The following is a 14,832-nucleotide window of genomic DNA, read 5'->3' on the forward strand; positions in this document are numbered from 1 at the left end:
GCCTCCGCCTCTCCCCGCCTCCCTCCCTCTAGTGTGTTTGTAACTCTAGCGTCTGCAGGGGGCCTTCTGTTCTTCATTTAGAGCTGCAGAAAGACCGCACTCTGTTGAAACCTTATACCTTAAGCCAGCTTGTCAACACAGCAAGCGCGCTCTCCGTAAATTACGACTTCATGCGCTAAACACAACTCAATGTTTTATCGTTTTAATTATACACATTACTCTAAGTGATATACTGTGAAATGTGTTTTGTCTGAGTATGAGTGGATTAACTAATTAAAGAGACTGCTGCAGCATTTGATTGCTTGCACTTGCATGTGTTCTCTTATAACACCCTGCTTCCAAGTGAAATGGAAGCAGGGCATTTGAAGATGGTGATATTAACGTGGGATTAGATGAATGAAAACACTCCCATAAAAAGAGTTTTTATCAGAGTAGCTGCTTTTCCTCTGCTTTGTTCTCTTTAGGACTGCTTTTGCATGTCACACTTACATTACAGGATTGGATTATTCTGCGCAAAAGGTGGCATGAGCGAAAGTTAAGAGTGGGACAGAAAACACAGAGTTTGTCAGTAAACTTAGCAGGGCACCAGAGCTCCAGTCCCAGATGAGAAAAGCACTCTGAACATGATCTGAATCCCTGGCTTCTTTTCTTCATCTTTTCCCCGTGCTGTAAACCTCCTTTCTTCTCTCCCTTGTAGCCAAGTCTTATTGAACTAAACTGCCATGAATATTCTCACGTTTCACTGATCACCTTAGAGGCTTCCTAAGTACAATGGATGTATTGTATCTTAAAAGTCAGCCTGTTGTTTATACCTCAGCTCCACTCAGCTTTAACATGTTCTTCAACTTTTCCTCATCTCCTGCTGCTAGCTGAAATAATAATGAGCTGCCTCATTCTTCTCACGCACACACATACATGTTTGCACTCCAATTATTGAAACACCGTGACTGACGTCATCATCTATATGTTTGGAGGCCCTAAATGAGGCCCCGCTTTCACAGTCAGAGTGACCCTGAGCATTTTTAGAGTGGCTAGTGGATGTTTATTTTGGAGTGTTTCTAGTTGTAGGAAACTAGTGTGATGTTTATATTTTGATTCTTAATGGTCCCCTTAGGCTCACACTGTGTTGCCAGAGATCTCACTTTCTTTCAGGGATCGCTAAGGTTTCATCATGAAGCGGTCAAATGCCATCTCTGCCCTTCCAAACATCCTGCTTTAGTTCCTCTTGCACTAATTAAATAGTTGTGCTCAAACTACTGCAAGTACCCCAGGCTAGAGACACAGGTTAATCCTTTTCTTTGCTTAAGTTTCCCAAAGTATCCCATCCCTCAATGAAAAGACAAAGCAGAACTTGTGTTTTTATGTGCATCCTGATTGCAATGTAATGCAACTTTTACAACATAAAGAGCGATTTTTAAAACATTGGTTATTTTAAGCACAATTTGAAGCACATGTTTGCTTTATTACATACTGAAATGATCAAAGATGACATGTGAAAGGAAAATAGCTTTAGAGATGATATAATGAAAGCTGCAGCTTACTAAGCAAAATACATGGTGAAACATTTTTTTCTGCAAACACTGTATCATTATAGGATGATGCAAAAGTGAGAGAAAAAATGTGTTCCTGTATGTCTATCCCACCCTCTGTCCTATCAGTCATATGCAGACCACTGCTGTGGATATAGAACAAGTCCCTGAGGGTCGGTGAGACAGGAGAAAGCATTTGGAGGAATCTTCTCGACTTCCAGCAGATTATTTTCGAGGTGGACTGAAGCCAAGGAGCCCGAATTGCGAGGGTGGCACACGCCCCACTGCCTCACCAGCCTAAAATTGAAACATATGCACACTGAAATTTAGGCAGACAAATTTCACTATGAAATAACCGAACATTCAAATGTTTATTATTTTAAAATTAAAGACTAAATTATGTAAAGATAAGAAACACATTTACTTAAGAAATTGGATGTGTTCTTTGTTAAGCTTCTTAGAATAATTTCAAAGCTACACCAGCAGAGCTAATGGTATTAAGACAGGATTGGGTAACAAGCAAACAGTAAGCTCATCCCAGCATTATGGAAATCACATTTGACTTCATGGAAAATCCAATTCTACCTGATCTGATTGTTGCTCAGTCTCAGCACCTGCAGGTTCTTAAACTGCCTGATGCAGCGAGGAACCTCTCCAAGGCGATTGTTGTCCAATAGGAGCTCACTCAGCGAGCGGTAAGATCCGACAAAAGAGAACTGTTTTATACCGTCGTCGCTCAGGTCATTGTGGGACAGACGCAGGGACCGCAGGCCAGGCCGCAGGTGACGGAACGTGAAGGCTGGGATGTGACTGATGTTGTTGTGCTGGAGGGTCAGGTTACGAAGAGGGCGCGGCAGATTTAGAGGAACAGAAGTGAACAGGTTGTGAGATAGATCCAAGGCTTCCAAGGACCTGAAGAAATAAAGTGCATAGAATAATCTCAGTCATATTGCAAGAAAACCGTCCAGTCAGTCTGATGAAATTACTCAGAGACAACCTGTAGATCCATATTTCCAGTGATATCACATCACTTATGGCATCATGCTGAAGATCTCAGTGATCTCCCAACCTTCCTACTAGTGATAATGCTGAGGTTAGCTACTCAGCAGAAGCATCTGATGATATAAGTGTCTTAGTTTTTGCAGGTTTCCTGATTAAACATGTCAGTAGATGACCACATCCACACTGACTCATAAACTTCTCGCTGCAGCTTTCATCTCAAGTTTTATCATTTCTGGCCTCCTGCATCGCGCTGTTGGGGGGCATAGGAGGCGAGCCTGTGCGGTGGAATAGCAGGAGCACCAGCCAATAAAACAGCGGGGCCTGAGGGGTACAATGGCTGTTTGGGGGAGAATTTGAGGCAGAATTGCTGATAGAGCTTACGAAAATGTTTGGCTTATGGGAAACCTAAAGAATAGCCACACAGCTGAGACTAGATTTCTGAGGTCTGAGACAAAGACAATAATAATAATAATAATTTTGACTTATCAAAGCAGTCTTTGGGGTGCACTGCAGCACTGTGATTCAGTGTTTATTAGAAGGTCTTACACAGCTGTTTTGAGTTTACAGCACAGCTCACAGCAGGAGACAAAAGCTCATTTTCGGTTCTTCCTCCATTCACTGACATCACTGAACAAAAAATGGGCTCAGAAAACAGTCAGGTGGCCAGTTAATGACTACAGATTGATGGGAAATGGGGCCCAATAAGTGAAGGCTTGTGGATGCTGAACACATTTGGGCCAACATATGTCTGACTGATGCTGTCTGCGTCACAGTTTCTTTTACTAGTAGCTTACAATAGAAAGCTTACAGTTTACAATAAAAAAAACCCAACTCTCGTTCTTTTGAACATTACACCTCCCAAGTTACCTGTTTCAACAAATCACAGCACCTATTTCCTCTTTTCCTATTAAATATAAAGAAACCAGGGTTTGCTCAAGACTTTGCACAGAATTCAAGATTACTACCAATACATATTTCCTATAGATTTGTCCAGGCTGTGCAAAATATTCAGATTTTGTGTGTAAGGTGAAATGCTCTAGAATAAAATTTACACAATAAACACTATGAGCCACTAACAGGCTCGACTATTATGGTGCGACTATAAATATTCAGTAACAGCACAGAAGAACCCAAATAAGCTCTTTCAGTATTTTATATGATGAAATACTGTATTAGCACATGTAAGGGTACTTGAAGGGTAACAATAAAAAAAAGGAGATTTAATCATTATTTTTTAGTTTGTCTTTTCCAAGAGTTACTTTTATTTACTGGCAATAAAAAACTCTTTACGTTATATATATACAATCCCTTTTCACATCATTAGTTTGCAACACATAAAGATGTATTTTTTAAAAAAGGAGCATAGTTTATATTTGTCCGGAAGTATTACTGGGTCACACTACAGTGGTGCAACTGAAAGAAAAAAAACGGGAAAGGTAGCAATCTGTGGAGATGGATGGAAAATGGATGTGGAAGTGCTAAAACCTGCAGTTCCTGTCCTGACCACTTAAGGCTGGCTCCAAAAGTGAATCAGACCTCATCAGTATTATATAACACATTACTTGTTACTGGTCTCTTTGACTGACACGTGTGCCAACACAGGAAGCTGCAGCAGATCACTATTGACCTCTCTGTTGTCTTTGATCTCCTGCTGCCTGTCAGAGCATCCTTAATGAAATTACCTAACAAACAATAAGGCCTGATGTGTGACACGGGCTCTCCAAGATGTCGGAGCAGTTTTGGTGAATAAAAAACCTAGTCTGTGCACCCGTACACTTTAGGGACACAGCTGGCCCAGCAGTAGGGTTGAGGCTTCAAAATGCAATTCGAAACCAATGAGTGACATCAATCTTTTATGTACAGCCTATGTATCTAATCTGCATTAGAACTTCCTCTACCTCTATCCTCTCTGTTCTGCGCAACACAGGCATTATAAAACAGCAAGTTAACAAAAGCACACGTTAATGAGAACAACTTTCAGAAACTTGAGGAAGCACAGCAGCACAGAACATACAAAGAACCCACCACGCACTAAATGCAAGATTTTTCTGTGAATTTCTATTAAATTAAATAAATAAAAAAGAGAGCGATTTCTGTTCCCGGTTGAAACCATAAAACACATCACTATGCTTGTTTCTCTGTACCAGTTTAGACCAGTTGTGTGCAGCTGATTTGTATTCAAAAACTTTGCCAGTAAGCTCAGCAGCAGTCCACCACCGCTTAGAGTTTTTAAATACCACATGGTATTAATGAGTGGAGAGACACACAGTCCTCTCTTCTCAGAGACCTCCACCCGTTGGCTTGGCACCTACACAAAAACACAACAACACTCTCATACGCACAACATGACATGAACTATGCGCATCCACAGAAAACTAAATATGCTCGCAGATACAGATGGGCATCAAGGAGGTGCAGCGAGGATGCAAATGCATGGATTTGAAATTGCTAATCGCCCACCCCCCGCCCAAAAAAGAAAAAGATGCACATACTATGTTCAAATAGTCATGCACAAGCACAGTCTCTGCATCGTTTAAAAGCTGCTCCAGGCAACACACACACACACAATTCACACCGAAGCAAATGTTTTTGCTTTTTTTTTTGTTTCATTAAAAAATATCAAGTCTGTCTGGGTTTTGTGCAAAGCATAGTCCAGTCATGCAGTTACTCAGGGTGATGGTCTGCTTAAAACAGGTACAGCACTTACAGATACACACGGCTCCATTTACGATGAAACCACAGTGTCGGGATTACACAAAATAGTTGAAGCCTTTTGGATAAGTATTCAAGCCAGGCACTGTGATTATGCCAAGCAGACTTGAAAGCCTGCAACTGGACTTGAAACTGCACTGATCGATGGATGACGGCAGATTCTGGATTTATTAAAGCTGCGTGTTCACTTTTGTGTGCACTGAATGTATTAACACTGGCTGATATCTGGAAGTATTTGTCACATCTGTTGAAAACAGTCCCTCCAGTCATTTTTTTTAATCGCTTGTCCAACTGGGGTCCTGAGGGGCTGGAGCCTCTCCCAGCTGACATTGAAAGCAGACAGAAGCATATTTGAAATCATTTACCGTATTACTCGAACAAATAACTGCAGCTGTACTTTTTTGTGTACTATAAATCTAAAGTGAGTTTTTACACTTGCTAAATGTTACGTCTTTGCAACCGAGAAGGAAACCCTTAAATGTGAACTGAGGATCACTTAAATTAAACCCAGCGGTCTTCACTTGATGTTAGTGTCATATTTTAGCCGGTGTGTGCACGTATAGTGTGTGCGCCTTTTTGTGCTTGTTTCCCAGTTTATATAAGCTCATTACGAAACCAATTTGCGCCAGGGCAAATACGAAAAGGGCTTTCGATACAAGTCTCATCAGGCTGAGACACGTCATAACACGATGCGACACACACATCTTTGGTGTGATGATCACTGAACCTGCACCTCCATGCAATCGGTCTAAGCCTGCAGCGATGATAAATATACACAGATCTCCCATGACAGCTTCTCTGTGCAAAATGACACAAATAATAAAAAAATAATGGAGAAAAATAACATTTGATGTGCCATAACAGCCATCTGTTTCAGCACAAACCAAATTAAAAACAAGACACTGCTCTTCTGTCACTTATTATCTAATGGAGTTGGAGTGGCTGTTACTGGGTAGTTTTAAGTCGATGATCCTTTTACAAGAGTGTTAAGTCAAACTGCAGAGCATGCAATAAAAAAAATCATTATTATACAATCCGTCATTTTCCCGTAAATGTTTGACAGCATAAACTACAGTCTGCAACTGGAAAGACATTATCAATGAAATATGATCATTTACAGACATTTGGGCGTAGTGTTGCAAATCAAAAAATGCTCTGGTTTGGTCAGTAAACATCTAGAGTTGGAGATCAGGCACTGATAGGGAGGCACTGACACAGGCAGGTGTCAGGTGTGTGTGTATGTGTGTGTCTGTTTTAGCTGTACAGCTGTGTTTTTGAAAATGAAGGCTGCTCGTTGTGCCTGATAAGAGTCAATTCTAACTGCTTGTGCAACAGCATTAATTGTATGCCAGCGTAGCTTCGGTTACATAACAAACATGTACAGGGATAAACAAAGGAAGGCACAGTTGTTGGAGTTGGAAGAAGTGTTCCGATGCATCGCTTAGCTAAAGGTTACATAACTACAGCTACATCACCCAATGAAAAACGAGTAATGCATTCATGTTTTTTTAACTGGAGCAAAACTTCATTTGATTTTCATCCTGAAACACACAAAGTTGATCCGATACACATCCTTTTTGTTTATGAGGACAACACCACTTTTGTACACTTCTGGTTTTTTTACCAAGTTTTCCCAAAACAGCCTTATTGAAATCTAATCCTTAGCCCAGTTTGAGAACCTGAGCTCTTTTAAAAATGGTTTTGTGCATCCATCCTTCTTTCTATCCTCATTAGTGTCCCAGTCCATGTACCACGGATTCCCACAACAGGATAGTGCCACCACTGCGCTGGACTGTAGTGATGGTGTTAATCGCTGATTCTTAGTGCCTGGTTTCAATCATGCACACAACCCCGGGAATTATGAACTGAATTATGAATGGCTGAATCTTTGTTTCATCACACCAGAGGATTTTGCATGTCATGCTCTAATACCTCTTCCACCGTGGCAATGACAGAACCCATTCAGACGTGGTTGCATGCATTCCCACCAAAGTGACTGAGAAACAGAATGACAAAATTGCTGGGCCCAAACCAGTATAGGAGAGGCCACCACAGCAACTTCAAAGCTGATCTGCTGACGCAGCTAGCACATTTTTTTCCCACAGAAAAGAAAAAAAAATCTCAAACCTGCTGAAATGAAAGCTTGTTCTCAAAAAGCACCACAGCACTGTCTCCAAAGTGGCACTGAGCCCAATAACGAATCAGTGGAAACCAGGTATCCAAGTCATTCAGGTGCCTTTTGGCAAACTGTGCAGCCATTTGCCTTTTTGTGGATACCTACATTAATGATTGTCCTTCTAAAAGCTTGAGCCATCTCCAAATTTTATAAATCTCCCCAAACTGAGTAATCCCTGTTTACTCACTTTGGCTTGGTGTCTGCAAACTTCCAGTATGAAGGTGGTGAGCTCCTGGACACCGAGACTGCTACAGATATGTTTTTGTATTCTTACCCAGCTTATGCCTTGACATAATCATTTTCTCAACATCTCACGCTGGTTTTTACTCTTACATACACCATGAACCGTCAGACCTTTTTGATTAAGTCCAATGAATTCAACATGCACTGAAAGACTTTAATTGTAGTTGCAGAATCTCAAGTATCATTAAAAGAAGGATGCCCCGGAGCTCAGTTGCAAGTCCCACAACAAAGTGTCTGAATACTGGATATTTCAGTTCTTTTCAAATAAGATTAACTGTAGCTATTGTTGTGTAGATTGATGAGGGGAAAGTAATGTATATGGGTTTTGGGGTTTTTTTGGTTTTTAGGTTTTTATCCCAATTGAGTCAGAGACATTTCCCAGACTCTGGAAATTTTCTGTATTCATTACACATTATTTAAATACATAATGAGGTAAGTGAGCCCAGTCTGCCTGAAAAAGATCCCAGCTCCCTCTTACCTCCAGTTTTCCCCACTCATACCTCGATCACCGAACTAGAAGCAAGGCAACACTGTGACACGAAACAGAAGCACTCTGCTAACTAGACCCAGCCAACTGCAGTTCGTTTCACATTAAGCAATTCACTTTTGATCTTTGTTTTCTCAGCTTTTTCAGGCACTTTCTGTTTCTTAACATGCCTCAGTAGGACCACATGATGATATACTATTAAAGGTCTGTAGACAATCAACTGGAAGGGAGGGTTCTGGTCTTGTTAGTGACCTTAGTTATTGTCTCCTGCTGTATAAGTGGAGTTTAGGTCAAGATGAGATTGTTCACTGTCTGGTGTCTATGCAGTCCTGCAGAAGCCTTAAAATGAAGGCCCAGCTACTGAGCATGCAGACTCGATGGGAAGTTGATGCTCTCACGACTAATGAGGTCAAAGTGTCAGGCATCAGAAGTCTCATGAAGACTCAGTACAGTCTGTTCGAATTTCCTCCAGTGAACTCCCATCTTCCTGTCCTGGAGTCTGTTTTGCATCTAGAAGATTACAAGAGTTCATCACTTCCTAAAATTTTCCCAGACTGCATCTTCTCAAGTTAATGCTTCTGCTTTGTCCCCTATATACAAAATCTCCACAGCTTCACTTTCCTGCAACTCTCTTTTGCATTCTCTTTTCCCTCAGTTTTCCCTGAGGCTCCCACTTTGGTTCACAAGGATCCTAAGGAGCAAAAAAAAAGAAAAAAAGAAAAAAGAAAAACCCACTGGAATTCACTATATTTAAACAGCACATACACAAACACAAACACAAATACACACATACAGATGCACACAGTTGCCCTCAAGCCCTCGCTCACACGCCTGCTTATCCAAGTACACAAGGTCAGCTGTCAAAACGTGTGTGATATGCGACCATACATGTGTTTGTCTGTGTGAGGAAGGCTGAGAGAAAAGCAGAAGAAGAAATGAGGAAAAAAAAATCTGTCTGGCTTTGTGTAAATCAGTCTAAATGTCTGCTGAGAAAACACGTACTGAAGCTGATGTCCAACACTCCAAATGTGCTGTCATTTTAATCTGGATTGTTTCAGTCATTTTTTGAAATAAGGCGTCAGCTTTAAACATCGATGGTTTAGTTTACTGTAATAGTAAATTATTGCCTGTTTAAAAACAATTCTCATCGTTTAATGGAAATGTGCTATTTCATACCTTTTAGTGGCCACAAGAATAAAGTGAAAAGTATTTTGAACTTTAACAAATGACAGCTGCGGTCTTCGGATTCCTAAGCAACACAAGGCTGCCCTCTGGTGGCTGATGAAGGAACTACATAATATTGGGCTGGATGGATGGATGGATGGATGGACATACTTAAGACGCGTCCATGCGTGGGTAGCGATGCCTTGTTCATGCAGACGGTTGTGCCTCAGTTCGAGCACTCTCAAATGAATGCAGCCCCTCAGCGCGTCCTCTGTCAGCTCCTCAATTAGATTTTCAGTCATTTGCAGCGTCTACAGAATGAGGAAGACAGATGCTGAGGTGTGATATGGGACACTGTCAGAAATGTGGCACAGCTTAGACTGAAAACAATCAGTGAATATGCAAACAGTGTCAGAGAGTGTCTAATTCCAAGCAAAGAGGAAAAAGGGATTCGATAATGTTTTACATGTGCACCTGAAGAGAGCGAGGAAGGTTCAGTGGTAGGGACCGGAAGTGATTGTTACTCAGCTGGAGGTCAAGAAGTCTCTGTAGCGGTCTAAAAGCTAGAGGGGACACACTGCCCTCGTGAAGAGTATTTCCTCCCAGCTCTAGCTTCAGGAGGTTCATCAAACCTATTAGTTAATAAAAACTATGATATTACACCTATTATAAAGTTTAAACATGACTGTGTTCTCTTTTAAGTTCACGGACACCTTGTGTACCTTTGAAGCAGTGCGGTGTGAGTCCACTCAGCTTATTGTTTTTGATTTTGAGCTCCTCCAGAGATGAAGGCAGCGTCGGGATCACGGTGATGCGGTTGTCATCCAGATTCAGCTTCCTCAGAGAGGTCAAGTTCTGCATGGAATGAAATGTAGCACAAATAAATAGGTGTTGAGCAAACTAGGATGATAAAATACACTAATTAGATACTTGTCTCAAAGTCCGTAATTTTCCGTCCCTACTTGCCAATCGGGATTTAATCACAGAGCTCACAGAAACACACCAAATGAAAGAATGTCACATTTGTGCATCTCTTCCATTCATGTGATCTATCGTCTCATATTTTTAGCAAAGCCACTTCGGGTGGCTCTTCAGTGAAGCTGCTGTGGTTTTGATGAGTGAGTGAAAGCAGTGGACAGGATCTTCGCAGCATCCCTCCAGCCAGTCCATCAATCCCCTGTCATTACAGGGATGTGAGCAGAAACTGAAGAAGAATATTCCTCTAAAAATAATTTCCTCATATTCCCCACATCATTGGCTGCAGCTGTTTTCCAACAGGTTCTTTCAGCCAATACCGTGACAGTATAGCAGTGGCAGCGTGTAATGATTGGTCAGAGTGTGGTAGGCTCCCTCAGTGTGGCCTGTGGTCACACTGAGTTTAAACCAGAGGTTATTCTTAGACGGATTAGTTAATGCATTTTCAGTGCTCTTTTATTATCATAATGATACAGGACATAGCCTGCTTTTTATTTTAATTAGATGCAAAGTGACCCATAAAATGTGCTTGTAAGTCAGAAAAGTACTGACACTTAGAAGGCGGAGGACTCTCTGTAAGAGTGAAGAGGGAGCTACTAAGGATAATGTCAGACCAGTTCAACACGTCCACGTCAAAGGGAAGTCAAACAGGGTTCAGTTTCAGGCCTCAAGCCATTAAGTTTTTTTGTGTGTGTAGTTTTAGGGTTGTTTTTGTGGATATGTGTGTTTGTCTCTGCTGGTGCTATATAAGCACACCAAATAGCTCTTCCCAGAATATTATTTGTGGCTCAAATTTACAGTGAATATGAACATTCTGTCTAATTAAGAAGGTAAACTACAATCTGGCAAGACAAGCAGTATATGAAATGTTGATGTAGTTATCCACTGTAAATTATTTTATTACTTATTTCTTTTGCCAGCAGACAACAAGAGAAGTGACACTGACTTTTCTAACAGAGTTCAGTCACTGTCAGTAAAGTTTGTTTGTTTGTTTGGTTGGTTAGTCTTTTTTTCCATTCTCAGTCTGGATAAATAATACTTGATATTTAAGTACGGTAAATATTTCCTAGAAAACACTCAACAGACATAAAGTGCAGTTAAAAAAAATATAGTTAGAATACTCATTGAGTGCAGGCAGAACAGGCTGAACTGGAAGTGCAAGTCTCCAACTGCTGTTTTAAGGCGAGTGGGAAAGGAGAAACTCTGCAGTCAAATGGTGTTGGATAGCCTTGGTTTGTGGTGGATTTTAACACAGGTATTACACACATATCACTATATATTACTCGCTGGGACACAAACCTCAGTACAAGAGCAGTAAATTCAGGTCAGAGTAATGCACAGTATCACAAACTAACCACCTCCTGTTACTGGTTTTACTTTACTTTTACACTTTTTAAAAAATAAATAAATAAATGGAGAAATAAAAGGATAAAAATATGTACCTTGTGAGTAATTCCAAAAGATGCAGAGCTGTGTTACTCACAGAAAGTGGGTTTTGGTTGAACGACTCGTCGTCCAGTATGTTTTGACTCAAGTCCAGCATGTCCAGGTTCAGGAGGCCCGAGAAAGCTTGTGCTGTGATGATCCTGATGTTGTTCTCTGAATATACAGTCAGTCACGTGACACTTCAATTTTCAATTTAATGATTCACTAGCTGGAAGCATAATAATCCACATCGTAATGTATTCAAGTAGTAAATCCAGGATAACAATATCTACAAAAATATGGGTATTGATAGCACACTGAGAGTTGCAGTGATTTTCTTTTTTTGCATCGGAATAGTGACTTATGTCCAGTTGACGCCACAAATAAGACAAACATGTCCACTGGCAATAAACTGTCTTGTAATGAGCCAGCCATTAAGACTGTTTTATTTCCCAATAATGGCTGGGCTTCCTGAGCTCTTGTGTTTACTCTTTTTTCTTTTTTTTAACCTGTGAAATTCCTGTTCGGTGCATTCTTTGACTACAACTGTAGATATACACATACCTGCCAAATCCACCTTCGTGGCTTCAAGGTTTTGGAAGCTTGGCAGGTGAGTGATGCCAATGCCCCTGCAGTTGATTTCTCTCTCAGTGCTCTGACACTTAATAGAATCAGAATCAGAAAACTTTATTAATGCCCAAGGAAATTATGTAATATGTAACAGGCAACTCTATAAAGTTAGAAACCGTTTCTGTTTGATTGCTGGGCGACTCAGTCGTTTCTTCCTCTTCCTCTGCTTCTTCTTCTTCTTCCTCCTCCTCCTCCTCTTCCTCTTCCTCTTCTTCTTCTTCCTCCTTGGAAGAAAAGAACAACAACATTTAATTAACCGGACAAATCAGTAAGTAAATAAGACAACTTATATTACAAACTATAACCTCTTCTTCTTCCTCCTCCTCCTCATCATCATCATCATCATCATCATCATCATCATCATCGTCTTCATCGTCCTCATCGTCATCATCATCCTCCTCCCTCCTCTCTCGTGCTTTCCTGAGATCCATCAGCCTTCTCTTCTCAGCGTGGAGTTCCCTGAGTGCAGCCATAAGAGCGTTGCTGCCCTCCCCTCCTTTTCCACGCTTTCTCCAGCCGCTTATGGGTCGCCCCAAACCTGCCTACAGAAAGCAGCATGAGACCACCACTGTGTGTTACAGCCGCTGCATGTTTCTTGTTTTTTTTTATTCTTACAGGTGCACCGGTTACCAGTACACTGTGCTTTTCTGTTTGTGCTCTATCCTTTTGTTATATGTTCTCCTATTTTCTCCTACCTTCCTCCCCCCCCACCTGTCAGCTTAGACATTGTCGTACCACACATATACTCTGATAACTGAAACAACACTAATAGAAATGAATAATTAGGCAGATAAAAGAAACACATGAAGAAGAGGAGCCTGTAGGGAATCTTTAGAGCTCATCTTGGAAAAGCAAAATGTGTTTGGCACAACAAGTCAGATCATAAAATCTGATTGCAAAAGCTGCCAGACAGGACAGCGACACGACCTAAAAGATGGTGTAATATGATCGTGTGTATATACACAGTCTCGTCATACTATTCTATATGCGATGGACTCCACTGTGGCTGCATGTTTCCTCTTCCCCCAGGCACTTCTCCTTCTTCTGCTAGCCTTCAGGTTTCCGGAGCCAGTTTTTTCCTGCTTGATCACTTTCTCTGCATTTGCTTGGAGATGCTCATCCTCACTCTCTTCTTCACCAGGGTAACAGAAAGCATAAATCAAAACCAAAAATGCAGTCATGAAGGAATACACTTTGATTTTTAATCCTCTGTACGCGAAATAGGTTAAAATTCTCAGTTATTAAGTGTTTATTAGCCAAGAGCATGCAGACAAAAGTGGGCAGACTCTAAAAACTTACCAACAGTGTGTGCACCCGACACTGTCGCCCCTGCGTCGATCCTTGGCGAAGGAACGGGTGCTATTTCTAATTCGGATATCTCAGCGGAGACTTCCATTAATGCATCCACGTCATGCCGAGAGTCCAAGTTTTGTTCTGATGAAACTATTCCACTCAGACAGATGAACACGATCCACGTCCATGGCATTTGCATTGCTGTATATTTATACTCAAATCAAGCTTTTTCAAATGAAGAGAAGCCCAAAGGGTTTAATTTCTAATCCTCAGAGCTGAAGCCAAGAAGAAGCATCAGAACAGGAAGCACAGATGGTTAGAAGTCTACTTACAGACAAGCAGACAGTTCTTCAGAAAACCCTAGAGCTTGGGGTTATGAATGCAGAGTAAACGCTGTGGTTTCCCTTCTGTTCTGAGTCACCTTGAAGCAGTGGTCAAACATATTGCACGTGTTCGCTGCTCAGAGTAAATGTTAAAATGAAGAAAGAGAGAGAAAGCGGGAAGGGACATCTAGCAGGCGGAGAGGTAAAAAAAATAAATTCTCTCAGTGTTAATAAAGGGCCTCGATTGTTGTACCGTGAAACACACAGACACACCCTGCTCCTCCTTGTCTCCACTTCTTTTCATAACTGTCTGCGAACATTACGTGGAACAGCTTTTTTTTTTCTCCTGGAGGAGAGACACTGACAGGAAGGTGGGGGGGAAGGATATTGGAGCACATTAAGTTTTGCACACTTGTGATAGATTTTAGTCTTACATTCTGTTGTGATTTGACGAATGCGTTTTTGTAAACCGCTGTCACTTTTGTGCTTTTTCTGGAGGGCATCAGAATGTTAGTATGAGTATAGTAAACCTTGTCCAAGAGGAGACGGTTGGTACACAGTTCCAGTCAGAGGCAACCTTGTTTGGCAAACCTCCGCCAGCATCTATGTCTGAAGTCAAACATGAACTCTGAGTAATAAAAAGTGAGGACGTCTTTACATTCTGCACATCGACGGCGGAGTGTGTACATCCTCACACTTGCCTTCTGCCCCTTACTGAGAGTGGAGCCAAACTGGGATGTTCACTGTGGGGTGAAACCTCTTTATTTGCTCAGCAGACACACACACACAGTCGTGTTTTCATATCTTCGTGTGGACGTCTAATTGACATATTGCTTTCCCTAGCTGCTTACACTTATCCTAACCGTCAAAACA

General features: G+C 41.3%; 1 protein-coding gene across 1 annotated transcript; it reads right to left on the reverse strand.

Moving 5' to 3' along the window:
* Positions 1–1,415: 1,415 nt before the first annotated feature.
* si:dkey-32e6.6 (extracellular matrix protein 2) lies at positions 1,416–12,562 on the reverse strand. The gene is made up of 8 exons (XM_039604904.1): positions 12,460–12,562; positions 12,278–12,374; positions 11,772–11,887; positions 10,036–10,168; positions 9,788–9,945; positions 9,485–9,624; positions 2,115–2,441; positions 1,416–1,826 (listed from the first exon to the last, which is right to left on the reverse strand). The coding sequence occupies exons 3-8, from the start codon at positions 11,829–11,831 to the stop codon at positions 1,655–1,657; spliced, it is 990 nt and encodes a 329-aa protein (XP_039460838.1). The 5' UTR covers positions 11,832–11,887; positions 12,278–12,374; positions 12,460–12,562; the 3' UTR covers positions 1,416–1,654.
* Positions 12,563–14,832: the final 2,270 nt, after the last annotated feature.

Source organism: Oreochromis aureus, linkage group 20 (assembly GCF_013358895.1).
Source record: "Oreochromis aureus strain Israel breed Guangdong linkage group 20, ZZ_aureus, whole genome shotgun sequence".
Lineage (NCBI taxonomy): Eukaryota > Metazoa > Chordata > Actinopteri > Cichliformes > Cichlidae > Oreochromis > Oreochromis aureus.